Source organism: Tympanuchus pallidicinctus, unplaced genomic scaffold (assembly GCF_026119805.1).
Source record: "Tympanuchus pallidicinctus isolate F22 unplaced genomic scaffold, pur_lepc_1.0 scaffold31, whole genome shotgun sequence".
Lineage (NCBI taxonomy): Eukaryota > Metazoa > Chordata > Aves > Galliformes > Phasianidae > Tympanuchus > Tympanuchus pallidicinctus.
The window spans coordinates 9192387-9218275 of record NW_026294749.1 but is presented as its reverse complement, the minus strand read 5'-3'; the positions used below and the strand labels follow the sequence as shown (position 1 = coordinate 9218275).

The window sequence follows — 25889 nt, the reverse complement described above, 5'->3', positions numbered from 1 at the left end:
TTGTAGAAATTGAAAATGTATTCTAAAATTGATTTTAAAGGTAAACTGGACAAATGAAAACAAATAGTGTAGTCAGCGTGTAATTGTTTTGTATGATAATACTTAGAATTTAAGTTCTAGAGAAGTTATGCAGAGAGTCTAAGGTTCAAGAGGGAAGTTGCATTTACTTCCTTTCAGCATCATTTACACGTGTTGAAAAGTCTTGGATTGTTGATTATCATTAGGATTACTGATTAAGATTGATTTCTGAATTGAGATGATGGGAATCAACACCTTAGAAACAACACACTTCAACTTGAAAGGCTAAACAGTATAACTTGCAATTTAGGCTACAGAAGAAATTGAGGATCGTGAGACCTTAGCTCTGATGGCTGCAAGGAGTGAAAATGAGGGTACATCTGATGGTGAAACTTACATTGAGAAATACACACGTGGAGTACTGCAAGTGGAGAACATTTTGAGTCTTGAACGACTAAGACAGGTAAGGAAAAGGCACTTAGGGCATCTTTTGAACTTTGTAATTACAATTTAAGTAGAGGATGTGGGTGGTTTTTGTTTTAAAATAAGAGTTGCTTGTTTTTCAACTGAAGTGAGAACACTGAACAATGTGGGATCAATGTAAGACTGAGATACTCGTGTGAAATACAGAATTGCAGCAGAGATGGATTAAGTAGAGTGTCTTAGTGGTGTCATAGTCAGAAGCTGAACAGGCAAAAGCCAAAGTATGGATTTGGATTCCAGATAGAAGTTTTGGTGATTGTGTGTGCAAATTAAGATTTGCAAATGCAGGCCCTGTTTGTTGTCATTAGGAACACTGGGGGAAAAAAAAGATTCTGGCTGAATTTCAGGGCCCAGTGTGTGGTGATCAGTGGCACAAGGCCTGCTTGGAGCCCAGTAACTAGCAGTTGCCCTAGAGATTGGTACTGGGCCTAGTTCTGTTTAACATCTGTATTAATGATCTGAATGGAGCGAACCCTCAGGAATTTTGCAGATGACTCAAAACTACAGGGAGTGTTGATTATACCAAAGGGTTATGCTGCCATCCAGAGGGACTTTGACATGATGGAGAAATGAGTAATAGGAATCTCATGAAGTTCAACAAGAAGTGCGAAGTTCTGCTCCTGGAGAGGAACAAAGCACCAGGACGTGCTGGGGACATCCAGCTGGAAAACAGTTTGACAGGAAAGAACCTGGAGTTCCCTCATGGACACCAAGTTGATCGTGAGCCACCAAAGTGCCTTTGCAGCAAAGAAGGATAGTAGTATCCTGACTTGCATTAGGCACTAGGTATTGCCAGCAAGTCAATGGAGGTGATCCTTCTCCTCTACTCAGCACTGATGAAGCCACATCTGGAGTGCTGTGTCCAGTTCTTGGCTCCCCTGTGCATGAGAAACCCAGACATCATGGAGTGAATACAGCAACGGGCCAAAATGTTAAGGAACTGCAACATCTCTCCTGTGAGGAAAGGACAAAGTTAGGACTTCTCAGACTGCAGAAGGAAGGCTGGAGGGTGGGGTAGTAGGTCATTTCATTGTATTTCAGTCATTTCAGTAACTAGAACGAGGGTTCAAACACAGCACAAGCAGACTGTCTTCAGTGGTGCCAAGTGACAGGATAAGAGGCAATGTATGTTCTGTCTGTACATCAGGAAGCAAAGCAATTCTTTGCTGTGTGAGTGCCTGAGCCATGGAATGGATTTGAAGAGTTTCCTCCCATGGAGATAGTTAAAAGGCTTTTGGATGTTCCCTTAGGTAAGTGGCTGTAGGTAGGCAGCCACTTGAACTACTTGAACCCAGAGAGGTTGAACCATAAAACCACCAGAGATCTCTTCTGACCTCAGTGATTCCGTGGTTCTGTCCTGTTTGATTGCTTCTCATGAGGACATTGTTCATCACTGATAACAGCACTATTTAAGTGGGATCTGTTCTTCTACATAGGCAGTTACAGTCAAAGAAGCACTCTCTACCAAAGCAAGAAACATCCGCAGAAGCATGAGCACACCAAATGTCCACAATGTAAGAACCTTTCTCCTCTGGTAAATTTGTGTGAACTGGGTGGAATGGTGTTGTCTGTGTACTGATGGAATACTTGCACAATGTGATATGGTAATGATTGTTCTGAAATAGGACTAGTCAACCTTAGGAAGGTTGACATGCATGAAAAAAGTCAGTCATCCAATAGAAATCCCTGCTCACGGTTTTCCTTTCTGGAAGAAAGCAAGGGCAGAGGGAGAGTTGGTCAGAACTCTCCTTGTATAAAGGTAATAGTCTGAGAAGAACTGTAGAATGATGGCTGCAGTTATTCACATTTCTTTTTTTTTTTTTTCACTTTGATGTAAAAGTCTCTTTTACTTCTTTTCATGGTGGAAGGGATAGTTTCCATTTTGTGTGCATTTTATGCATTATTGTATCACACACTCAGACAGAACAAATGTAGCTGTCCTTCTAAGTAATCTTATCTGAAAAGTTAGGACTAAATGTTCAGTGTCTCCTTAAGACATCTTATAAATAAAAGGAGTGCATTTTGTCATTCTACCTCTTGGTGTTTTGTAGGTATCCTGTAGCCGACTAGATCTTTCTGCCTGTGATGAAGATGATAAGGTATGTAAGTGTGAAGTTAAAAAAAAGTATGTTTACATAATATATGTAACAAATGCTAATTACATCCTATTTTGAATTAAACTCTTGTTCACCTCTGCTTTTTATATTAGAATTATAGAAAATGATATTTAAGAAGGAGAAAGATAGAGAAAACCTTAGAGAAAACAATATTGATGGGAAAGTTCAACATCCACTGCCATACTGTTATCATCTGCCTCTGTCGTGGGCCAGCATAATAAAATAGGGATTACTTTTGGACCATCTCTCATATTTTCAAAGAAAATCTAGTTGCTTCTGAATTATCCATCATTTTCAAGACAGAAAAATATCTTGAAGTAGTAAAATTGATCTATTTGAGGTTTAAAAAAAAAGAATAAAATGAGCTTTTGAGTTTACCTATTAACTTCTCCATGTTTTCCTGTATAAGCGTGCATATTCATGTATTTTTGTTTCTTAGGGTTGGTCTGAAAGTCACCTAGATATGTCTGACTGTTCTTCCAGTTATCAAGACGTATCATGCTATGGTACTTTGCCCAGGGAGTCACCACGCAAGAGCAAAGAGGGCAGCGGTGAGACTCTAAAGTATATGTGTAATGATTTTGCTTGTGGTTTTAATCACTGTGCTAGATTGGAAGTCAGATAAAAAACAGATAAACATTTCTTCCTATTAAATTCTCAGTTCTTTTCTCCTATTTAAATGCTTTATCCAGCTTCTTGCTTTAGCAGCTTAACATAATCTGTGAATGGGGGGGAGAGAAATGTATGAAGATATTCAGGAAAATGTAAGAAATTGAGAGTGCTCAGAATCAACTACAAGACAAGATAAATGTGGATCAAAACAGGGAGGAGAGAAAAGGAAAAGCTGCTGCAGATTTATGAATTTGACAGTGAAGAGGCTTGTGTGAAAGTGTGAAGACTCCTTTTGCAGGTTCTTTGTATTGTTTGGATATTTGTTCTTCCATGTCAACAATCATAGATCTCTTATTTTCTTTAGGTCAAATTGTAACCTATTCTTCTTGGACAGGAAGCGTTGGTAGAGCCAGTGCTTCCTTGCCCATAACTGTCTTTTTCATCAGCCTAGTTACACTGGCTTGGCTCCTGTGCAGAATTGCAGTGTTGTGAACAGAGGAAAGATGAGGCACAGGAAGCAAAAAGCTGTCAGTTTGAGTTTCAGGGATGCTTCCCCCTTTTTATGACTGTGATGAAAAGAAAAAAAACTGGAGCCTCAGAATAGAAAGGGCAGATACTGCTGTTCTCTATTCTCCTTCTCTTTCTAGACAGCTCAGAGGAAAACAATCTGCCTTTGTAGAGCTCTGCACTATCTCATGCTTGAGTCAGTGGTTAAATACTAAAATACTGCCATTCTTTCTGTAGCCATCAATTTGCCAAATGCGCAGCTTAACCTTCTAGTATTTTGAATTCTTACTCTTGCAGTTAAGATATGAAGAACCAAAGTAGAACATTTATTTTTTTTTTGTCCCCTTAGGTATCACGTCAGAGAATTCTCATGCTTTAATGGCCAGCCCTTTTAAAGCATTTTCTCCTCAGCCACCCAAGTTTTTCAAACCCTTAATGCCAGTGAAAGAGGAGCATAAAAGGAAGACCCCACTCGAAAGTCGACCTCTGCTTAGTCAGGAGGTAATATGTGCAAGCTACCTTGTTCTTTGTGGAATCAACTAATTTTGCATTCTTGGCAAACTGATTGCCACATGCTTCTGTTCCAATACAGTTTTGTAATTATTTGGTTAAAATTCATTATATTTGGTGGGTTTTTCATTGTTTATTTTTTTTACCTGAAGTATTGGGTTTGTTTTGCTTCTTGGTAAGTATTCTCCTTTACTGGGTATTTCTACTTAAAAGTAACAATAACCCCCCCCCCTTTTTTTTTTTTTTTTAATTAATTCTATTCTAGTTCTAGTAATTCTAGTGATTCTAGTAATTCTGTGGTGGTTAGAAGCCTGACTTTTATTCTCCATCATAAAACACTGTTGAGAAGAGTGCAAACACATGTGTCTTTCTGCCTGTTAACTTGAGATTTGGTGACACACATGGCCACTATGAGCGTTTGGCTTTCGTCGTGTCTTAATGCCTTTCTGCCTCACGTGCATATTTAGCCTTTGTGGTTTGTGTGATATGTTGTGTGTCTTAACCTTTGCAGAGTATGCCTTCATCTCAGGTGCATTGTGCTGGCTGTGTTGTGCCTTCAGGAAGTAATGCCAACAGCATGCCTGTAGAAAGCAATAGCATACATGAGGAAAAGATTGTAAGTTCTGTACCAGCTTCTGTTACGAGGCCTGGTGGTGGGCTTAGGGCCCTTTGGTGGTGGGCTTTAGGTACTTACTGCTACTGCAGCAGGAAAAGGAGTAATGTGGGTACAATCACTTGTGATTATAGCTAATAATTATAATGAGCACTTGCTTGCTTGGCTTACAAATGCAATCTGTAATTGGAAATAATTGTTGGTGGGTTTTTGGTTTTGTTTTTTTTGTAATTTATGTGATTCCTCTTGTGGGGAGGGTGGAAAATGGGAGGCTTCAGTTTTTACAGGACACAAATAATCAAGTAAAGTGTAGCTTAGTGGATCACATTGTTGTCACTCTAATATGCCTTGTATGTTATCCAGATTTTGTGACTATACCCCAGAGTAAATGGAATGATCCCATTTGGTGTAAGTAACTGCATTTAGGTGTGGGTACGCTATAAAAGCTTGATCTAATTGCCTGGTGTGGGATTAATATCACTAAAATAAGGTTGCTGCTCTTAATTAACCTGCAGCCTGTCTTCATCATAATTCAGGTGGTGCAATTAGGTGGAGGGTTTTTATTTTTCTATTCAGCTGTCAAATTGTTGTTTTCTCAATGCTGCTTCAACAAAAGATGCATCATTTCTGCTTTATGAAGAACTTGGTTTTTGAGCTGTGGAAGATGGCTGTGAATATTTGCTCTAATCAGAGCTTTAGATTTAGCATTTGGAACCTTGAATTTATTTCCCTTGAATAATACTATGAGCAGTTACTCAAGGTTCTAGTGAGGGATTCCTGTTCAGCATTTTCATTTCCTACCACATAGCCGTGCTGTGAGAAAAATCACTTTTGGTTATTTCTATTGTCAATTGTTGCACCAAAGTCTCCTGAGAGAGTTCTGGTGCATGCTTTAGAAGCTTGGCTGCTGTTCCTGTGTTGCAGCTGTTTTCGTCTCCATCGTGTTACTTTTCCATAAGGAGGTGTGAGTCAGTATGTCAGCTGAGTCATGGACACAAATAGCATGAAAGGTATTTGGAAGGCAAAATCTTCCACTGAGTTGAAAAACATCCCATAGAACGTAATCTGTTTGAAAATCTTCCTTAGCAACATCAGAGCAATTGTGATCCCTTCAGTCAAAGCAGCATCCCACCCCATGCATGCTCTGAATTAACGTGGGTATTTGCCTGTGGTGTTTTCCAAAGATAAAGCAGGAGCTTTTGGAGCTGGAAAAGGGCAGTCTCCTGCATCAGACATTTCCAATTAGACTGAAACTAACTCACTGAATGCTTCAGACTCACTGTAGCCTACGAGGCACTGGAAAGAGCTGTACTTTCAGTTCCCAGCTGCTTGCTCATGCCCTTGCACTGACTTGTCTTGCCTCAGCGTAGGTTTTTCTTTGGTTGCATAGTAAGCCATATTAAGGGGACTGATCCACCCAGGTGAAAAACTATGCATAGAGCTAGTTATATTTCAGCTGGATCTGCTCTTCTGCCTGATTGCTGGAATGAGTACAGAGGAGGCAGGTAAGAACTAGCAGCTGCTCCCTGTCCTAGAGAAGATATTGAGAAGCTTTTTGCATTGAGTTTAGCAAATGATGGTTTCTGGCTTGTTTTTTTGTGTGTTTTTATTTTTTGATTATTGGTTGAGTTTTTTTAATCTCTTAGAAAGGAAGCCTTTGTAAGGCTTCCCAGGCTACTCTGTGTTTTTCAGAGCTGGAGCAAGTCTGTGTGTTAGCTAGGCTGCTGGAGTAAGTGCTTCTTGCATGTGGAAGAATAGTGTCCTCAGTATGAGTTGAGGGCAGTTCAGATGAGTTGGGCAGCATCGTGCCTCCACGTGAAACTTCAGCAGTCTGCTCCTCTCTGATTGCAAGTGAAGGTTTCACGTTATTTATCTGTACTCTGAAGGACTGCTGCAGAGCACAGAGCCTCTTACTCCTAACTAATCACTGGAGGATCGATGTAGCTTCAAGTGCGATTCTTTCTTGCATCTTTTAAATTGTACTGTATATAAAATGTATTAGAAACAAAGTGGCCAAACATACAGAAGTCCATAATTTTAATGGGACTTGTATTTTGCATCTAGGTAGACATAAGAGTAATATTTGGCCTTTTTCACATGTTTGGCCATGATCTTAACATCTTCTTGAATATTCAATGCATCTGTCAAAGGCAGAGGGCTTACGTGGCTTAAGAAAGGCTTTTCTTTACTTGGCCTTAAATGCAGCTTTGAACCTGAAATTTCAGGTGGCACTTCCACCTGTGTTCCAAAGTAGTCTGACACAAGGGTGTGCCCTCTATAAAATGAGCACAGTGAAATATGCTAAGGTCAGAGTAATGTCTTTATACTGATTGTATTTGTATACTGCCTGTAATTATGTGTCTCAGGATTGGGTTTTGTGTTTTTTTGTGTGTAGGAGCAAATCCTGACAGTGGGCAATAAACTTAATGTCAAAGCAACTGTGGTGCAACCACCAAATAAGTGTTATTAACTTCAAATTAAAAACTGAAATGGGCATCTTTGAGGTTCCTTCAGAGCTATAATTCAGGGATATGAAAACTTAAGTACTTTTTAACTAGTAACAAACTAGGTTACTACTCAGTAACTTACTGTTACTAAGCAGGTGTTTGGAAACTGCTTTTTGTTCCTGCTTACTCTGCTTCTGTTATTACTAAATCTTGATTTGTCATCTTATGTCCTTAGTTCTTTCTGGGGCATTCCTTCTGTAACCAGTTCTTAGATCTGTTTTATAAAATAGTTTTTTCTGTTATCTCCCAGGAGGGTGCTTGCAATTTATCAGTTTTTCAGAGATTTTATACTTTGGTTATTCCAGCAGCCTGAGCAGTACAAGGCTTCCTTCTTTTTTCCCCACATCTGAAATGCGCAGGAATTTAAATGGCCCTGAAATTGCTTTACTTTTAGAATTTCTCCATCAGGAGGCTCAAGAGGTGCTCTGAAAGGAAATGCCATAATCTAGGAATGAGACTGCATCCCTGTAACTTAGGTTTTGGATTTCTGATGTTAGATAACCCCCAAACTGTTGATTACTGGCAATGTGATTTTATTAATCTCCTGATCGTGTTGTTGATGTCTGTGTGTCTGCAAAACCATTTCTCATTTACACTGACTTTTATCCAGGTGGATTCTAAGCATGATCCCTGTGTCCCCTGAAATTCTTTTCCAGTTAGATGAGGCATCTTGCAGGGCTTGCAGGATTCTGTGGTGAAACAGAAGACTGTTATGAAAATGCCTCTTGGTCTCAAGTGGGTGTTTGCTTACTGTCCACCAGACATGGTACTTCCTTTGCAAAGTATGTAACTATTTGGAGAGTTCTTGTAACATCTTAAAAAGCAGCATATTTCATAAATGACAGTCCGTAGTGTTTTGAAACTCACAAAGCTTTTGTTCTATGCAGAAAATTGCAAGGTAAGGATGAAAGAGGAGGAGTAAGCAGATTAACTGGGAAAATAGCCATCAGAGATGAGTATTAGGTGAACTTCAGTATGCAAAACGATGATTTTGCACAGTGCTTTTATGTTTGGATGATCTCAAAGTAGATATGAATTCTGCACTTTCCTTTTAAGGGACTACCTATAAATTTAAGACCAAAATAAGAGTTTTCAATAATGTAAATCACTTTAAAAGCTATTGTGTACCATTTCATAGCACTATCAATCTTCCCTAGAGAAATAAATAAATAGCAAAAGCTGCCAAACCATTACTTGAGCAGATAGTCTGAAATCTGGTTGGACTTGTCAGATTTAGACAACTTGAACATCTTAAGACACTGCTAACTCTTTGTTCAACTTAAGAGGCTGTCTTGTATGGATAGTGAGACTGACTTATATCTACTGTAAGCTTCTAAAACAAATTGAATGTTACAGAAATGAAAATGAGGCCTTGTTACAGATAAGGGTCAGTGAGTAGTGATCACTTCAAAAATGTAGGATAAAAGAAAAATGTGGTCAGCTAGCACATCCTTCTGTTTGTTTTGGGGGAGAAAATGGGGAAAAAAGAAAAATCTCCAAGTTAGAATGGAGATTTTGTCACATAGACACATGTTGCCTGTGTGGACGTTTCAGTTAATTGTGCTTCTGAATGGAACAAGGGAATTGTCACAGATGTCTTGGAGAAAGTAGAGGTACAGTGTTGTCTTTATTCCATATTTACCTGCAAAACAAGCCTGCAGGAACTTCAGGCCCCGAGACTCAAGGAAAAGTTTGGAGCAAGTTAGATTTGCCCTTGGCAGAGGGCCACCAGTTAGAGCAGCACTTGTACTACTGTATATGCATATCCAGCATGAGTGCAGAGGAAGGTAACTGGTGTTGTTGTGAGGCTGCTCTCAGTTACCCCTGAATGGTCATGGAAACTGGGAGAGAGCAGGAAGATTCAGCACACTACAGACCTGTCAGCCTCAGTTCCGTTCGTAAGAAGGTGATGGAGAAAATCCTCGATCTGCATTTCTAAACACTTGAAGGACAATAATGTGATCAGGTCATCATCATGGATTTATGAGTCACCTTCTACACTACAGTGACTAGCTTAGTGGATATGGGGACAGTAGCGTTATTTAACTTGATGCTCGCAGAGCCTTTGGCACCATGTCCTATGTCATCATCGTAGACAGGCCAGCATTTATAGATTGAATAAGTGGATGCTGAGGTAAATTAAAAACTGGCTGACTTGCTTGGGCCAAGAGAGCTGTCAGAAGCACAAAAACTTCTTGGAGGCGTGTAACAAGTGGCTTAGTCTCTGTCTGAAATACCGGTGCTCAGTACTGCTCAGCATCTTCAGTAACGACCTGGACAGAATACACCGTCAGCAAGTTTGCAGGTGATGCAAAACTGGGAGAAGCAACTGGTAGACCAAAAAATTATGTTGCCATTCAGAAGGTCCTCAACAAGCTGGAGAACTTGGCAGAGAAGAATATTGTCATGTTCAACAAGTAGAAATATGAAACACTACATCTGGGGAGGATTATCACCAGGACCAAGGCTGAAAGGACACTGAAATCCTTATGGGCAGCAAGCTGTCCGTGAGCCATGATTGCCTGTGGCAATCTGAACATATCCTTGCTACAGAGAAAACCAACAGTTATACTGGGCATCATCAGCAGGCTGAGTGAAGAGATTCCTGCTCTCTATTCAGCTCTGCTGAGCCTGTGTCTGAAATACTGTGTTCAGTTCTGGGCTCTGCAGTGCAGGGAAGATTAGGGCTTACTGATGTGAGTCTCATTGCACAGCTACAAAGGTCACCACTGCACTTGGTGCAGCTGGCATTTGAGGAGAGAGAGGCTGAGAGCTGGGACTGTACATCCTGGAGGAGAAAAGGCTCTTAGGGAATCTTAATGCATAAAAAATACTTAATGGGAGGGAGTGAAAAAAGGGCAGATCCTTCTCGGCAGTACAGGAAAGACATCAAGGCCCTGAAGCATGCTTAGAGAAGGGCAGTGAAGTTGGTGAAGAGTCTGGAGCACAGGTCTTATGATGAGCATCTGAGAGAACTGGGATTGTTCAGTCTGGAGAAGGGGAGGCTCAGGGGTGACCTTATCATTCTGTACAGCTTCCTGAAGGCAGGCTGTGGCAAGGTCGGGGTCAGCCTGTTCTCCCTACTAACTAGTGATAGAGCAACAGATAATGGCCTCAAGTTGAACCAGAGGAGATTCAGGTTGGATGTTAGGAAAAATTTCTTTCCCAAAGAGTGGTGAGATATTGAACAGGTTGTCCAGGGAGCTGGTGAAGTTACCATTGCTGGAAGTGTTCAAGAAATGTTGAGAGGTCGTACTAAGGGACGTGGTTTAGTGGGGCAAAATTGGTGGTAGGGGGGTGGTTGGACTGGATGATTTTGGAGGTCTTTTCCAACCTTGATAATATGATTCTCAATAGTACAAGTGGCAGGATAGGCAGTGGGCACAAACTGAAATAAGAGATTTCACTTGAACATAAGGAAATACTTCTTTCACTGTGAGAACAGTCAAATGCTGAAACGGATTGTGCAGAGTGTGGAGCCTCCATCCTTGGAGAAGCTCAAAATTCACCCACATGGACACTGCCCTGGACAGTTTGCTCTAGTGACCCAGACTGGGTGAGAGGATTGGACTTTGCGGTCTGAAGATGCCTTCCATCATAAACAATTCTGTGAACACTCTGACATAAGCAAGCTGAACAAATCTATTTGCCTACATATTAGAGGCTTTGTTATACAAGGCTATTTAAGCAGAAGAGAGATTCATACAGACATGTCTGCAGTGGGTTCAGCAATGACAGGCAGTGTGTAAGTATCTAGGTATGTTATCTGTTACAGCAGGTGAAAATTTTCTGAGTTCTGATTTTTCAGGCTGCAAAATATAAGTAATGTAAGACCTGGAAGTGAAAATTGAAGGGAGGGTAGAAGATTTACTAAAAGAATATGGTAGCATGAGTTCTTTCCCTGCATGTGATGAGTTTCTTTAGGAGTCTGACTTTCTGTCCTCGTCTGTCAAATATTTTAAACATTTGTCTAATTTAAGGTGTATTAAGAATACTTGTTACACTCAGTGGGGTGTTTAGTGGGGCACTGAGAAGATGCAATCAGTACAGAATACTGTATTGTATTAAAGATAGGGGTGTGATTCAGTTTCTTCCCTTTGATAAAACTTTGAGAAGTATAGATGAGATCAGCAAGTGAATTTGAAGCACTTATTGTAGTCCTGATGCAAACTGAAAGAACTTTAGGCAGTAATCCTAAGATAATTGCTGAATCGCATGCTAATTTCATGCTGTCTTTAATTGTGTACCCAAAATGAGGCTGATATCCAGAGGCCATGTCTTCCTTAAGTCTGAAAGCCAGTGGGGTTTGTCCAGTTGGTTAAAACAGTCTAATGAAGAGGTATTGTCTTCACCTGCACGCCTTGTCTTGCTTGTATTATTAGATCATCACAGATGGGCAAAAATGCCTTATGTGGTGTAAGGTAAGATCTGAAATTCCTAGGAATGATGGGCCTATGTAAGTAGAGACATTTGATATATATTCTATTTATTACTGTGTTAGAAGTAGCTTCAGCAGGGGATTAAGTGACTTGAAGTAGAAAAGAAAGCTGATAGAAAATATAACATTGTAAAGGTCAAGAGAATGTCATTAAGATGAATCATGCTGAAACTTTTTGTCCTGGTTATTATGAAATACAGGAAATTTCCTCTTAAGTATTTTTGTCTTTAAACGTGTTGGTTCTGTGTGCTTTGATCATCTGGTTAACTATTGTGTTTCAGAAACCTGCCATGAATCATGGAAGAGGAGAAAGTGTGAAACTGCTTTGGTTATCGTGCAGGATCAGTCTGAGACTTGCACTGATTAGTATTTGAAATACATATTGCACATAAAGAAATAATAGGCACTTAAGTTCTTCTAAACTTTTATATATTTCAACAGGCTTTTTGGGTTTGGGTTTTTTTTTTTTTTTAAATATTATGCTCTTGGGACTTAATCATAAATGAATCGTTTAATACATGCATGTGTGTATCTGTGTGTGCACACATGAGATATATGTGTGTTCATACACATGCATACAAACACACGTTTTTAAATGAAGAAATGAAGTGTTTGAAAAGCCTGGATGTGGAGTCATGCCTACTGTATTTCATCCTGAGGAGAGCTGCATGGCCGTGTTGCTGGGGTGTTGCTCAGATGCATCCTGACAAACTGACGTCCTCAAACCCCTTGTTCTCAGCTTCCTATGCATTCTGTGAAAGCCACATTTGGACTTTTCACCACATATCATTGCTCTTTCCCATTGTGAAACTGGGGGAGCTGCTTCCAAATTCTGTCAGGTTAACTGGAGTCACGTATTTCCCTCCAAATATGTATGTGAATGCACATAAATGCTTCCTTGATTTTTTTTTTTGCCTTTGTTTTCAAGCATTGTGAATGTGTTCAAGTGTGACAGCTAGGAGTAAGTAACACTATTTTGCCTTAGTGGTGTGAGATGAATAGAAAACCCTATTGTGCAGAATGATTAATAATCAGCATTGCAGCGGAGCCCCTTTTAGCCCTTCTCTGTTCCTGTGTATCCATTTTGTTGGATAGTCAAGTGGTTCTATCAGATATCTTCAGTAGGTTTAATAAGCCCAAATAATGAGCAGAATTGTTTTGTAATACATGGCTTTCAAAAACAGAATGTGATGAAAATATGAGAATATCTAACTTTTTAATGCAAACTTTCCTTACGCCCAACTATATTGCTTTATATTTTCTGGACTATTTGGATCGAATCTTTATTTTCTAAAAATTGAATGGCTCAGATAATGTGAATAGGGTTACATTGCCAACTTTTCTTTTCAGAGGGAGCTTCTCTTCTCCAGCTGAGGAATACTAAATGTGCACATCTCTTCATATTCAGAAGGGAAAAATCAAGTATAGTTAATTTTCTTGAGAACTTTACTGCTGTAGGCTGCTAATACCACTTGACTCTCTTTTGCAGGATTCTGAGGAGGAGGACAGTGAGTTGGAGGCCATTCATAAGAAACTGATAAGCCCACAAAGTTTTAAAAGTTTCCGACCTTACGTACCAGAGGAGTTTGCTGACTTCAGTGTTTACAATGCTAGCCTGGAAAACAGGGAGTGGTTTTCTTCTAAATCAGACTTCATGAGCTCACGTGCTCTTGAGAAAGAGGTATCCCGCAGCCCCACCACTAGCAGTATCACTAGTGGCTATTTTTCCCACAGTGCCTCTAATGCTACTCTGTCTGACATGCTTATTCCCTCTAGTGATAGCACAGACCAGCTAGCCTGTCACACAAAGGAACTGGACTCTAATGACCCTTCAGGATCATCCCTTGCACATGATACGAGATCCTTGAACAAGGAATCTTGTGAGGCAGAAAAGGAGTTAGCGAGAGAAAAGTTACCTGTGTTACCACTCAAAGAAAACAGTGCCTTAACAGAACGAGTTCCACTGTCCCTCAGTGCCACTGACACGGGCTCTCAGCAGTTACCCAGAGTTGGATCACTTTCAGCTCTAAGCTCCTCAGATGGCAGAAATACTTGTCATACGATTGAATTTTCTGCACGTGAAGCTACCGTGGAGCACACAATGGAGATTGTTGAAGATCACTCATTTACGGAGTTCATGGGTGTCGAAGATGGAAAAGACTTTGACCACTCAGCATCTCCACAGCCCTGTTCTGTTGCGTCCTCCAATGGACTGAGCACCTCGGAGTTCTCCCCAGGAACTGGCAAGGAGCAGGACACGTGTGAGACCCAGCTGGGCTCTGCCACAGCAGGCAGTCAGCTTGCAAATGCTGCGGGAAGGCCTTTGGTAGTGAAAGAGACTTCAGACTGTGAGACTTATCCTGATATTTCCATAGATGATTTTACTGGGAAGGACCACTTGGATGGGTCTGACTGTGAAGACGGTGCTTCTGCAGATCAAACCCATGTCTTGCCTAGCTGGGTGGCAGTGGGTGAGCAAGTCTGTGTTGGAAGCAATAAGGTGGGCACAGTGAGATATGTTGGAACGGTGGATTTTTCAGCTGGCATCTGGGTTGGAGTTGAACTAAACGTTCAGTTAGGTAAGGCTGACTATGCTCTGGATTATCTGTGCTGTTACTATGATCTGTTTAAAGTTGCATTATAACCATACTCTCTGTTCACCCTTGGGGAAAAACTTGCAATTTCGTAATCACTTGACATCTGAAACGCAGCATTCCAGGCTTTCTGTTTATAGAGATGCTTTGATAAAGATCGTTAGCTGTCTCAAAGCCCTGTTCTTCTACTTAATGCAAAATAATGCTTTGCATGTCCTAGTAGTTCCCATTGGTACCCATCTGTTTATAGGTACAAAAGAAAAAAAATAAGTAAAGCCTAAAATCAGCAGATATATTTCAACTTCCAGGTTCATAGGCAGTGCTAGCCATGGACTTTGCTTGTCAGATGAGTTTGCTGCCTGTAGCTTTCAGAGAGACTTATTTTTCTACTAGGTAAAGACTTAATTACAGTGCACAGGTTTTCTTTGACTTCTGTTTGGCGAGGTCTGAAAAAGAGCCTGTGTTCTGTAAATGCTAAGGGATTCTTACAGAGAATGGCTTCAGGTGTTTTGAAAAGATGGCTTTTTTAGCAGTTTAATAGATACTAATGCTTATACTACAAGTTTCTTTGACAGGTAAGTACTAAACTTCATAAGTAATTGAGAGTTATTTGTTTTGAAAAAGAGCAGACGTGTGGCTTTTTAAACTGTTTGTTATTAGATTAATATTTTACGTCTAATGAACGTGTGAACATCCCAACAATTAATTCTGTGCCTTTATTTTCATTGAAGGGAAACACGACGGGACTGTCAAAGGCAGAGAGTACTTCCACTGCAAACCACGGCACGGGGTGTTTGTGCGCCCCGGGCGCCTCAGTAAAGCACCAGCGTCCACGAGGAAATGCAGCAGCACTTGGCGGTCTCAGGCATCTTCCACTTCAGAGAAGCGGAGGAGTTCTGTACTTCAGGGCTCTCCATCCACTCCTAAAGCAGGAGAAGGCCTCTGTCATTCAGGAGATGCGGCGGCCTCTGCTTTTTCTAGGAAACAAGAGAACAGGAAATCGTGGATTAACTGAACTGCGGTATTTTTTGCACTTACTACACATATCACTGTGTGGAAAACTTTGGAAGGTATTGTACATTTAAATCTGTCCGTACAGAATGCGTATTCCCTAGGGTCCTTGACTTCTCTAATTTTTTTTATAAATAATATATATTATATATATATGAATGTGTATCTATAGTTTGTCTGCCAGTGGGCAGATACGGCTGCACACTAAAATACAGTTAAAGCTGATGTGTAGATAATTGAGGTACTGGACTATTTGTTATGCACCAACGTGGGAGATATATTTTAAACAAGTAGAAATATTTTATTGTGGACAAGCAGGCTGTAAATCCATGTTTGGAAAAAGACTACGGTTTGCTGTTTTTCATTACCAAAGAACTCGTTTCAGACTGACACGTTTTGCTGTTTTTATCTTTCTATTGTAAATGTTTTAACTGATAACGTGGTGCCATTTTCCTTTCAGTCACAGGGCACCAAGCAGCCTTATGTTCTGTGTTTAAGCACACTGAAATATCCAACTGCTTCATATTTCTTGTCTTCCTAGAGGCCTGCCACTGTGCTGATGAACTGGCATTGTACTGAGGTGACTGACAATGCCCGAAGCTGTTAGTCTGGTATTTTGTGTGTTACCATAAACCAGCCAGGCAGTTTGACTGCAGAAACAGTATTACTGCAAGGATGTGATAGGACAACGCTTTGGGGTTTGTCTGGGGGGGGGTTGGGGCGTGGGGGGGAAGTGGGGAAACAAGACACAGTAGATGGATTGTGACTGCAGACTTTGCACTTGTTACTTGCTTGGTTATTATCAAGATGAAATAGAACCTGCGAAAGTAATTTTAATCTGTAAAGTTTATGTTAATAAGGGGAATGATGGAGGGATTTGTGTCTGGTGCTCATGAATTCCTACGAAGGTTGTTCCACGTGTAGATACTGTAGATGCCTGTACAAGTGTTTGGATGTTTGTAAAGTAACATGGTGAAAAATGAATGACGTGAGTGGCCTGCTGTACCTGTTCGTTGTTCTGAGCAAGTGGGTGACTGCGATACCTGGGACCTTACTGACAAGCTGCTGTTCTTTCTCTGATTGTTGTGTACAGTAAGCGGACTCTAGTGTGTTACTATTTGCTGTAAAGAACTGTAATTTATGTACTGCCAATCCTGTATTTAATTGGTACAGACCTATTGTGTGTTAGAATACAGACTGTTGACTTGGGATTTTAAAGACATCGTTTTGCTTATATTTGATACATTTAGGTTCCATGGTCACATAATAAGCTTAATGCCATTACTAGCTGATGGTGCTCAGATGCAAAATACTTTGTAAGAATGCTGAAGGACTGCAATGGGAGTGGAGCACCTGATGATGTTAACCTGTATGAACACTGGCTGATTCCTGTGGCACAAGATGAGCGCAGCCTGTGTGGATACACCTTCCTCATCTGCTGCCCTCCCTTCCCTTCTTAGGGGAGCAGAGCTGGGTGACTCCTGCCAGAGAACCACACGGGCACCGAGAGCTTGTGGACAGGGGAGAGCGGGCAAGTTCCTGGAAGGCAGATGCACTGCTAAAGACGTACAACCCTCATCCAGGCAGCTGGGAGGTGCTGTGCCAAGGGGGCAGGCGCAGAGCGTTGTGCTGGCCCTTGACATGGCTTTTGCCAGCACTGAAACAGGATACCGATGTGCTTGTGTTGGTTGATTCTGGTGGAATGAAGGGCTTTGCAGAAGACATCTTTCTCATGCTTTCGGAGTCCGCTCGGAGTTGCTTTTGGTGCATTAACGACGATTGTTGCTGGAAAAAAATTTACCATAATGGAAAAACTTGTTTACACAGAAGTATTTTATCAGGCACAGATGATCCTAAAACACTGTCAAGTACCTTGAAGTTAATTTTAGATGTCACTTTAACCTTTTTATAAAGCTTTTGAAAATATATGCGTGTGTGCATGAACATTTGCATAAGTTGTTTGTAGTGGACGAGGACAACAGTTTTGGAAGTTAATGTGGCCCTTTTCTTACAGAACTTATACCAGGTTAGCATCAGCTACCCTTAGGAATACAGAACACATGGTTGGTTCAGAAACACTCGAGTGCTTCCTGGAGTGTACAGTCTATGAATGGCAGAGAAACCTACAGAAGCCAAGCTGTTGGCACGAACATTTGACTTAACCCATGCTACCCCATGTTTTGTTTTGCAAACTCAGCATATTAACACATCTTGTCGCAGGTAAGTGTTGGAAGCAACGTATGTCATGAGTGCAGTGAAGTAATGTGGAACTGCAGGCATTGGTGTGCACCTCTAACTCTGCTACACACAGTGAGAAGTAGGCTTTCTGTTGGTAGTGCCAGAGCAGCAGTGGCTGTCCTGAGCTTTTTAACCAGTGGAAAGAGCCGTGGTGACTGTTCAGATGCAAGCTGGCATTCCTCTTTCCTAAATATTGTCTTAACCAGCATTTAAAAGAAACAGCCCAAGAAGCAGGATCTATGACCCACGATGAGACTGATACTAAAAAGCAAACCAGCCCCAACTGTAATGCTGACTAATGAGTGGCTGCTTCTGGTCTGAGCTGCTGGCATGCAGTGCCAGTGCAGGAGCTCACCTACTGGAATGACCTCGCTTAAATTAGCAGGATGGCTACCGTGCTAAATTGGTCCAATGGCCCTTGCCTTGTGTTCTCTGTGTGTTAGCTGTTGTTTTTTTTCCCAAAACCCTTTATGAAGATTCAACCATAGCCCTTGTGGAACTGGCACACCTGGTGTGCTCCTGCAGGCAGAAGCACAGGGAGCCTGGGCTCGGTGCTCCTCAGCCTTTCCAATACTCCCCTACAAAAGGAAACTTCATCTCTTACAGAACTCCCACGGAAAAGAAAAACTGAAGTACTTGGAAAGTGTGAAATCTCAAACAGCAAGAAGGGGTTTAAAGTTGCTGAGGAAGGGCAGGGAGGAGGGTGAGGCCGTGTGAAAGCAGTGAGAGAGCTTTTTCTACAGAAAACAAGCTATGAACAGCTTTCCTCATAAACCTGCGGGAGCTGTGAGCGGTCGGAGTGCTGTTTGTGCATGGATGTTGCGTGGCTTGGACAGTGATAGGACAAGGGGTTTTAAACTGAGACAGGGGAGGTTTAGGTTAGATATCAGGAGGAAGTTTTTCACACACAGGGTGGTGAGGCACTGGCACAGGTTGCCCAAGGAGGCTGTGGATGCCCCATCCCTGCAGGCATTCAAGGCCAGGCTGGATGTGGCTCTGGGCAGCCTGGTCTGCTGGTTGGTGACCCTGCACACAGCAGGGGGTTGGAACTGGATGAACATTTCAACCCAGGCCATTCTATGATTCTATGTCCGAGTAAAACTAAGTGCGGGGGCTTCACTCGCGGACGAGGTGCCCCGCGCTCAGACAGCGCCCCGTCCTGCCGGCCCTGCGGCTGCAGCCGGCTGCTCCGCCACACAGTGAAGCCGAGCAGCGCAGCGGCGTTCAGCCAGGAGCCGCGCCGCCCCCTGCCGCTGCAAAGGAACAGCCGCGCAGGGGAGGCGGGGCTGAAGGCGGGCCGGGGACGTGCGGCGGCGCACGGCAGGGCTCGGAGGTGCGGAAGAGCGGCCCGCGCACCGCCTGCCCTCAGGTGGGTACGCGGCAGGGCCGGGAGCGGGGCCGGGCCCAGCTGGCGAGAGCGCCGCGCTGCTTTCCGCTCGCGGTTCCTTCCGGCGGCTGCAGCCCGGCCCGGCGGCTCGGGGCCGCTCCCGGCAGAAATGAGCTCCGTCGGGGAGCTGCGAGCGGTGCGTTCCGTTCGCTCGGCGATCCGCTCGTTTCCCGTGTGTCTCCTCAGGACGAGGCGTCGAAGCGCCGCTGATGAGTCTCGCTCGGCGTGCCGCCCGGAGGCTGCTCGCCCAGGTGCACGGTGCCCCCAAAGCTGCTTCCAAGAAACTCAGCTTCTGCTGGGAAATGGCTCGGCCCAGTTCGAGTGAGATACGCGTTTGTTCGCTTTAGTCTGCCGGGCGGTGGTTAAGCTGGGTTGGAAACTCAGAGTAGTTCGTGGAATGGGCGCAATCCCCAGTGTTGTTCAAAACGATTGGAAGAGCGAGCGTGACGCTGACTTGTCTCTTAGCTGTTAAAACCTATCTGCTGTGCCTCTTCACCGTGTGGTTCCGAGAGTAGCTGCTGTCTCTGTGGTTGCCTGCCGACGTGGTTTTAGTACTTACAATTTATGCAGATTATGCAGATAATTTACGCAGCTAGTTAGCTGCATTTCCTCTTCATGCTTCTGAGGAGCAATAACGCTCATCCTGCTTTGTTTGTGCAAGAATTATGGGGGACCTCAAGCATTTGTGGTAGTTCGGGAGCTGCATATTAAGTAAGATGAACCCTTATTTAGTCCAGCAGACATGTATGCGTATATTTAATTTTAAGCCTGAAGATGTGCCTTAACTTGAAATAACCCCTGGCACCAGGGCACACAGGGGCCGACCTGCCGCAAAGCAGCTCTGCAGGAAAAGCCCTGAGCATTCTTCTGGCGGACAGCTGGGTAACCAGCAGCCAGGGATGGGCCCTCCTGAAGAGGGTCAACGGCCCCCTGGGCTGCACCAGGCAGAGCGCTTCCAGCAGGCGGAGGCAGGCGGTTGTGGTCCTTCCCTCTGCCCAGCGCTGGTGATGCACACCTGGGGACTTGGGTTCAGCTTCAGGCTCCCCACCACAGGACCTGCTGGGGTGGGTCTGGTCACAGAAGTGATAAGGAGCTGGGAGTGATTGATGTATAGGGAGGGGCTGAGAGGGCTTGGGGCTGTGCAGCCTGCAGGAGAGGAGGCTCAAGGGTTTCTTACTAGTGTATATATGCCTCTGGTTTGGAGTGATAAATCACAGCTGGGCTTTTTTCAGAGGTGCCCAGCACCACGATGAGTCAGTGAGCACAAACTGGAGCACAGCAGATTTCCCCTCAACACCAAGCAGCAATTCTGTGCTGTGCAAGTGATGGGGTGCTGGCACTTGCTGCCCAGGGGCTGTGGGATCTCCTCTTTGGAGATCTCCAAAAACTGCCTGGACACAAGCTTGGGCACCCTTGAGTTTTCCCCTGCTTTGAGGAGCCTTAGACCTGATGTTCCCCAGAGGTCCCTTCTTACCTCTGCCATTCTGTGATTCTAAAATATGTTGCTTTAAAATTAATATCTGAGGTAAAGAGGTTCCTTTATAATCTCATTTTGATTCTTACAGGGAGGAAGCAACCTATTCCTGAATGGTGGTGGCATTGCTATCGTGGTAGCATCTAACTACAGTTTTAGTTTAAGGCATCATGTATTCAAAATATTGCATATACCCATAGTTGAATATGTGTTGTCCTACTGGGTTTGCTCATACGTTATTTTTGAAAGTCTCCAAGAACTGCCCTTCAAATTCCAACATACAGAAACAGGAGGGGAAAAAAAAAAAACAAAGTACTCTGAAATTAAAGTCATGGTGGGTGTATGTGAAAGGCAGGGAAGCCAGTTCTGGGCGCATGCAAATGCCCTTTCAGCATTGTATGGAATCTTATGTAAGAATGCAACTGTTTGAGCAGTTCACCTTTCATCATGAAAGTGCTCACTCATCTTTTCTTCCCACAAACAGACATGGCTGATTTCCGAGAAGTGTTTGCCAAAGCAAAGCATATCGCCATCATTACCGGAGCCGGTGTGAGCGCCGAGAGCGGCGTTCCTACCTTCAGAGGGGCCGGAGGTTTTTGGAGAAAGTGGCAAGCACAGGTACGTACCATGGCACTGCTGTGCTCTTCTGTCAGCCAGGGATGTGTGTGTGAGAGTTTTCTGTTGTTGGGTTGATCAGCTCCTTTAGAAAGCTGATGTGTATGCAGACAGCTCTGTCTGCTGTGCCGCTCTGCTGCCTGGTCACCCAACTGCTCGCTCCTCTTTGGACACCCTCGCTGTGTTTGTATCTCCCGAGGCCTTTCCTGGTTTAAACTCTTAGGAAAATGTTACAAAAATAATAAAGGACTGTTGCAAAGATAGAACCTGGTTTTCTTTTAATCCTGACTTCTGAGGTACAGTGGTGCAGTAGCGAGCAATAAAATACTGTAGTGCAGGTGCCTTGAGACTCTGGTACTGCACATTTCAAGGTCACCATCAGTAACTCTTACCCAAACACCGCAGCCCTGTCTGCTCTCTTTGTTTTTGTTGTTCTTGAGGATGGTGACGTTAGGCTTTGGTTTTGACAGGGACTGTAATTTGGTTAGCATTACAGTTAAACTAAGTCACATAAGAAACTGCTAGCGAAGGGAAAATCCACGCACTGCTGAGTTTTATGGCTGCTCTGTAAAGGAGTCCTGAATGGTAAAAATTGCGTGCATTGAAACATCTCATCTTCCTTTGTACTGCACTGAACTTCTACTGGTTACAAGCTATCTCTTCATTCCACAAGCTATTTTGAGTTGTCATCCTCATAAGAGATGGGCTTCTGAGCTGTGTTCCTGTCAGCTGCATCTGGCTGTAATAATCTACTTCTGGTTACCCTGTTGTCAGACTGGCAGCGTGCTGTTGGCCCTCACCTGAAAAAGGGGTTCTCTTTCACTTCCATCAGCAGAATGAAGCGTTGCATCTCTTTCAGGAGTTGGCCACTCCCGGGGCGTTTGCACGCAACCCTTCTCGCGTGTGGGAATTCTATCATTACCGCCGCGAGGTCATGCTGAGCAAACATCCCAACGCTGCACACATCGCCATTGCTGAGTGTGAAAAGCGGCTGAGAAAGCAAGGCAGGAGCGTGGTGGTCATCACCCAGAATATCGATGAACTGCACAGGAAGGCGGGCACAAAGCACCTCCTGGAGATTCATGGTAAGGATCTGCTTCCCTGTCTGCTGCTGGACAGCAAAACTGGGGAGAGGAGAGAGCAGGACGATAGGCAGAACAAATGAAACTTGTCTTAAAAGTGATAATCACTCACAGGAGGTTATTTACACTGTCACCCTGTTCCCTTTTGGAAGATGTTTTGGACACTTCATAGCCTCCTTTTATTTGTCATCTGGACAGCACGTAGTGGACAGCGCATAGGAGTTGGTTCTCCATTCCCACCTGCTCAGTTTTGCCATTTGAATGAGTGGAATTCAGGGTTTCAGCAGTGTGACAGCATCACACTGCTACTGCCACAAACAAAAGGCATGTGGGCAAGAGAGGTCTTTCCAGCCTGATGCTTTCCATTTGTCATGTCCTGGCCTTTCCTTTGTGGTCCCACCCATGGCAGCCCCTCAGTACAGGAGGAAAGAGGATCTAGAAACACGTGATGCTTCCACTTCTCTTCCATGCTCTGTGGCACTTCTCTCCCATTCCCTATAGTTCATGGCATTCCCTCCTGCTCTCCAACAAGGTGCCAGAGGAGCGCTACACAGGGGCCACTAATTTGTGATCATGACACAAGTTGTTTAGCAGTTGTGGATGCAGTGATAAAGCCGTGGGTATAGTTCCATTCTTCACAAAATCCAAACAATTTGAACTGTTGGACATCTCCACAGCGCATGGTATCAGCTCTGTGGAAGTGCAGAGATGTGCGTCCTACGGTCGGGGAGCTTGCATAAAACAAAGCAGGGCTAACCACAAGCAGAAATGATCTCATTTGCTAATACTTTTAGTGACTTTTCCTCTGAAATAACTGCTATGAGGCTGCGTATTAATTATGTCATAAGGTAGGAGGTCGTAAAGCATAGCTCAGAGGCACAGCTGCTGCTGTTCTCTGTTGCCGTTTAGGTAAAGGTGCTTCTGGCTCTGCTTGTGCTGTGCTTTACTCTGACCCTGGCTGTGTTTGGTTGCTAAACAAGCGTGTGGATGCACTCTGTAAATAACATCTCAACCGTAATGATGGCAGGTTTCAATACCCAATTTGTGTTCATGTAGCTGTCAACCCACAAGTCAAATAAAAGCTGTCTTTATAAACATAACCATTTGCTTGTACAGCCGTGCCCTAGAGCAATTACTTGATCCATAACGTTTCCTCTTTCTGCTTTCCAGGAAGCTTATTTAAAACTCGATGCACCAACTGTGGAAATGTGACTGCGAATTACAAGAGTCCGATCTGCCCGGCGTTGGCTGGGAAAGGGTAAATCCATCTCCTTGCAAACTCCCAGTATGTTCTGCTCAGTCTGCTCTTCAGTAGGAAAGGAGCTGTTACAGGAGCACACAGCAGTTCTAGCCAAGCACCTCATTTTTCTTTCATAATATTCAGGTCTTGGGTTCTTCTGTTCTGAATCTCATGAGCACCACGTTGCTCTTGTGCTTCAACTCATCAGTGAGACTCTCATTACAAGTCTTGAAATGCAGGAAAATCAGTTTTCAGGATTTCTTTTCAAGTTGCAGAAGAGCCCTTTGGCCTCATTCTAGTTATCTTTCTTTTTATTTCCTTGCATTGTTGAAGGAAGAAAAAAAAAAGGGGAGGACAGGCATGTGCTTAATACTTAAAAGTTTTAATCCCAGATCTTTATATAGCTTCGTAAATACTCATTGTGTCTTTGTTGGACTTTGACAAGCTAATTGCTGTTGCTTAGCTCTGGCATAATACTGTATAGAAGCCTGCCTGCCCTGTGTGTGCTAAGGGGGGGGCTTTAGTAGAGTTGACTGAAGTTGGAAAGATTCTTGACTGGAGAAAATACGAAGTTTTTGGCCATCTGTAAAATGCACTTCATCTGTATGTTTGAATATGTGTTTCAATTTTGTAAATTCAGGGCTCCAGATCCGGAAACAGAAGATGCCACAATTCCAGTTGAAGAACTTCCTCAGTACGTATCCACTTCTTTTTTTTTGCTGCTAGCTTTTTAGCATTTCATCTATCTCAATTCTTTCATGACTGTTCCTGTAGTTTTGGAAGGACACATACACATTCAACAGGAAGAACACCTGGGAACAGAGTTCATATCTAAACTTAGTGCTTGGGAGGCACCAGACAGTAGGAGCGTGTACAAGTTTATCACAGTGCTAAAGGAACTGCATGTTTGTGTACTTGAGCATCAAACTCAAAACATGCTACAGTTTGTGGGTTTGGTAGTGAGCAGTAGAATTGCATTATGAAACTACTGCACAGTAAGCTGTTACTTTTCTACTGCTCTGCTTTTCTACTGTTGGTCAGCATGTGATAGGGTGCTGGTGTGCAGCCATGGAGAAGTTTCCTGCAGGCTCTAAATAAGCCAGGGTGCTTTTTGTAGTGGCTAAAGCTTTAGCTTGGCTAGCTGCAGGTACAAGGAGCTACTGCTTTTTTTTATCTTGTTCCTAAGGAAATGAGGCTGCTGTGGGGCTGCTGTGATGCTTCTGCCCCGGCCACTTTCTTCTTAAAAACCTGCTAGACTGTGTCTGTTGAAGTCAGTGAAAATCATAGCACATATCAAGTTCTTGGATGCATTTCAGGAATTAAGACACAGCAGTTAAGATTCTGAATTGAATGACTGTTCAACAACCTGTGCTCAGGAGAGCAGGAGGAGCGCTGTGAATGTGAGCAGTGAAAGAAAGAAGGAAGCCGTGTCCAATCCTAAATGAGAGCTGCTGTGGCACTGTGCAGGTGGAGGTGTTCATGTCAGAAATACAACGTTGTCCCTCTGCAATTTTTCAATAGGTGTGAGGAAGATGGCTGTTACGGCCTTCTTCGTCCCCACGTTGTGTGGTTTGGTGAAGCCCTGGATCCAGATGTTCTCACAGAGGTGGAGAAGGAACTCGAACTATGCGACCTCTGCTTGGTGGTGAGGACGTTTGTGTTGCTTTGTGGGATGGCGGGTCGGCATCGTCAGGAGCTGTTTCTGTGGGGTTATTTATTTGCTTGCCATGTATGTTCTGCATCACTGACCGATACAATTGGATGTTTTGTCTTCTTCTCCTGTATTTTGTCGTTTATAACCACAAAAATGTAAACAAAAACAAAACCAAAAAAGATCCCAGAAATGCAAACAGGCTTCTTTAGATTGCAGCAGACAAAATTCTGATGCATGCCCCCTCCCTCCACAGCGACACAAAACGCAGCTCTGGATGTATTTTCCTTTCCGTCAGGTCTTTACCTGCTTTACCCTATGCTGCTGGCTTTGCAGGTGGGAACCTCCTCCGTGGTGTACCCTGCTGCCATGTTCGCCCCTCAGGTGTCCTCCAGAGGAGTGCCGGTGGCGGAATTCAACATGGAAGCCACTCCTGCTACAGACAGGTTCAGGTAAGGCCGCTCTGCAGTCTGACCCCTCCATCTTCACCGTCCTGTTCTGAGCGGTTGCGCTGCCTAGAGAAAAGCGAACCTCCCCCTCCATTTCTTCCCCTTCCTCTCCCCGCCCTTCACACGGTCTCTCCTTCCAGGTTCCACTTCCAGGGCCCCTGCGGGACCACGCTGCCGCCTGCGCTGGCCCGGCACGAGTCCGAGATCATCGCCTGAAGCGGGGCGGGGGCGGGGCGAGGCGGCGGGCCCCGATCGCGCCAATAAAGCCTGCAGCCGGCCGCTCCCGTGTCCGCGTCTGACTGCCAGGACTGGGGGCGGTGGTCGCGAACAGCTGGGCGATTAG

General features: G+C 43.7%; 2 protein-coding genes across 9 annotated transcripts in view; both read left to right on the top strand.

Moving 5' to 3' along the window:
• The window catches only part of KIF13A (kinesin family member 13A), a 108808-nt gene extending 91472 nt beyond the window's left edge, over positions 1-17336 (top strand). For 4 of the 7 annotated variants that reach the window (XM_052697747.1, XM_052697746.1, XM_052697745.1 and 1 more), the window contains 8 exons: positions 329-481; positions 1938-2015; positions 2553-2600; positions 3058-3169; positions 4087-4238; positions 4759-4863; positions 13295-14384; positions 15131-17336. In XM_052697747.1, the coding sequence (XP_052553707.1) occupies positions 329-481; positions 1938-2015; positions 2553-2600; positions 3058-3169; positions 4087-4238; positions 4759-4863; positions 13295-14384; positions 15131-15414 (2022 nt within the window). In that variant the 3' untranslated portion in view covers positions 15415-17336. Of the gene's footprint in view, positions 1-328; positions 482-1937; positions 2016-2552; positions 2601-3057; positions 3170-4086; positions 4239-4758; positions 4864-13294; positions 14385-15130 lie in introns of those variants that run through there. The other 3 variants (XM_052697752.1, XM_052697749.1, XM_052697751.1) reach the window with 2 other exon arrangements.
• A 1559-nt stretch (positions 17337-18895) lies between these two features.
• On the top strand, positions 18896-25825 carry SIRT5 (sirtuin 5). 2 transcript variants are annotated; one of them, XM_052697815.1, is made up of 9 exons: positions 18896-19017; positions 19222-19286; positions 20994-21127; positions 21984-22209; positions 23377-23464; positions 24087-24140; positions 24968-25091; positions 25434-25549; positions 25687-25825. In XM_052697815.1, exons 3-9 carry the CDS (start codon positions 20996-20998, stop codon positions 25760-25762), a joined length of 816 nt encoding a protein of 271 aa, XP_052553775.1. In that variant the 5' UTR covers positions 18896-19017; positions 19222-19286; positions 20994-20995; the 3' UTR covers positions 25763-25825. The 2 variants fall into 2 exon arrangements, with proteins under 2 accessions (XP_052553775.1, XP_052553776.1); XM_052697816.1 differs by having other exon boundaries at positions 18908-19017; positions 19222-19356.
• Positions 25826-25889: the final 64 nt, after the last annotated feature.

Bases quoted from the DNA above. Each gene is read 5' to 3' on its own strand.
- SIRT5 (XM_052697816.1), top strand. From the start codon at position 19,245: ATGAGTCTCGCTCGGCGTGCCGCCCGGAGGCTGCTCGCCCAGGTGCAC. The intron at 21,128-21,983 runs GTACGTACCATG...CATCTCTTTCAG, and splicing joins GGAGAAAGTGGCAAGCACAG to GAGTTGGCCACTCCCGGGGC. The intron at 23,465-24,086 runs GTAAATCCATCT...TTGTAAATTCAG, and splicing joins CCGGCGTTGGCTGGGAAAGG to GGCTCCAGATCCGGAAACAG.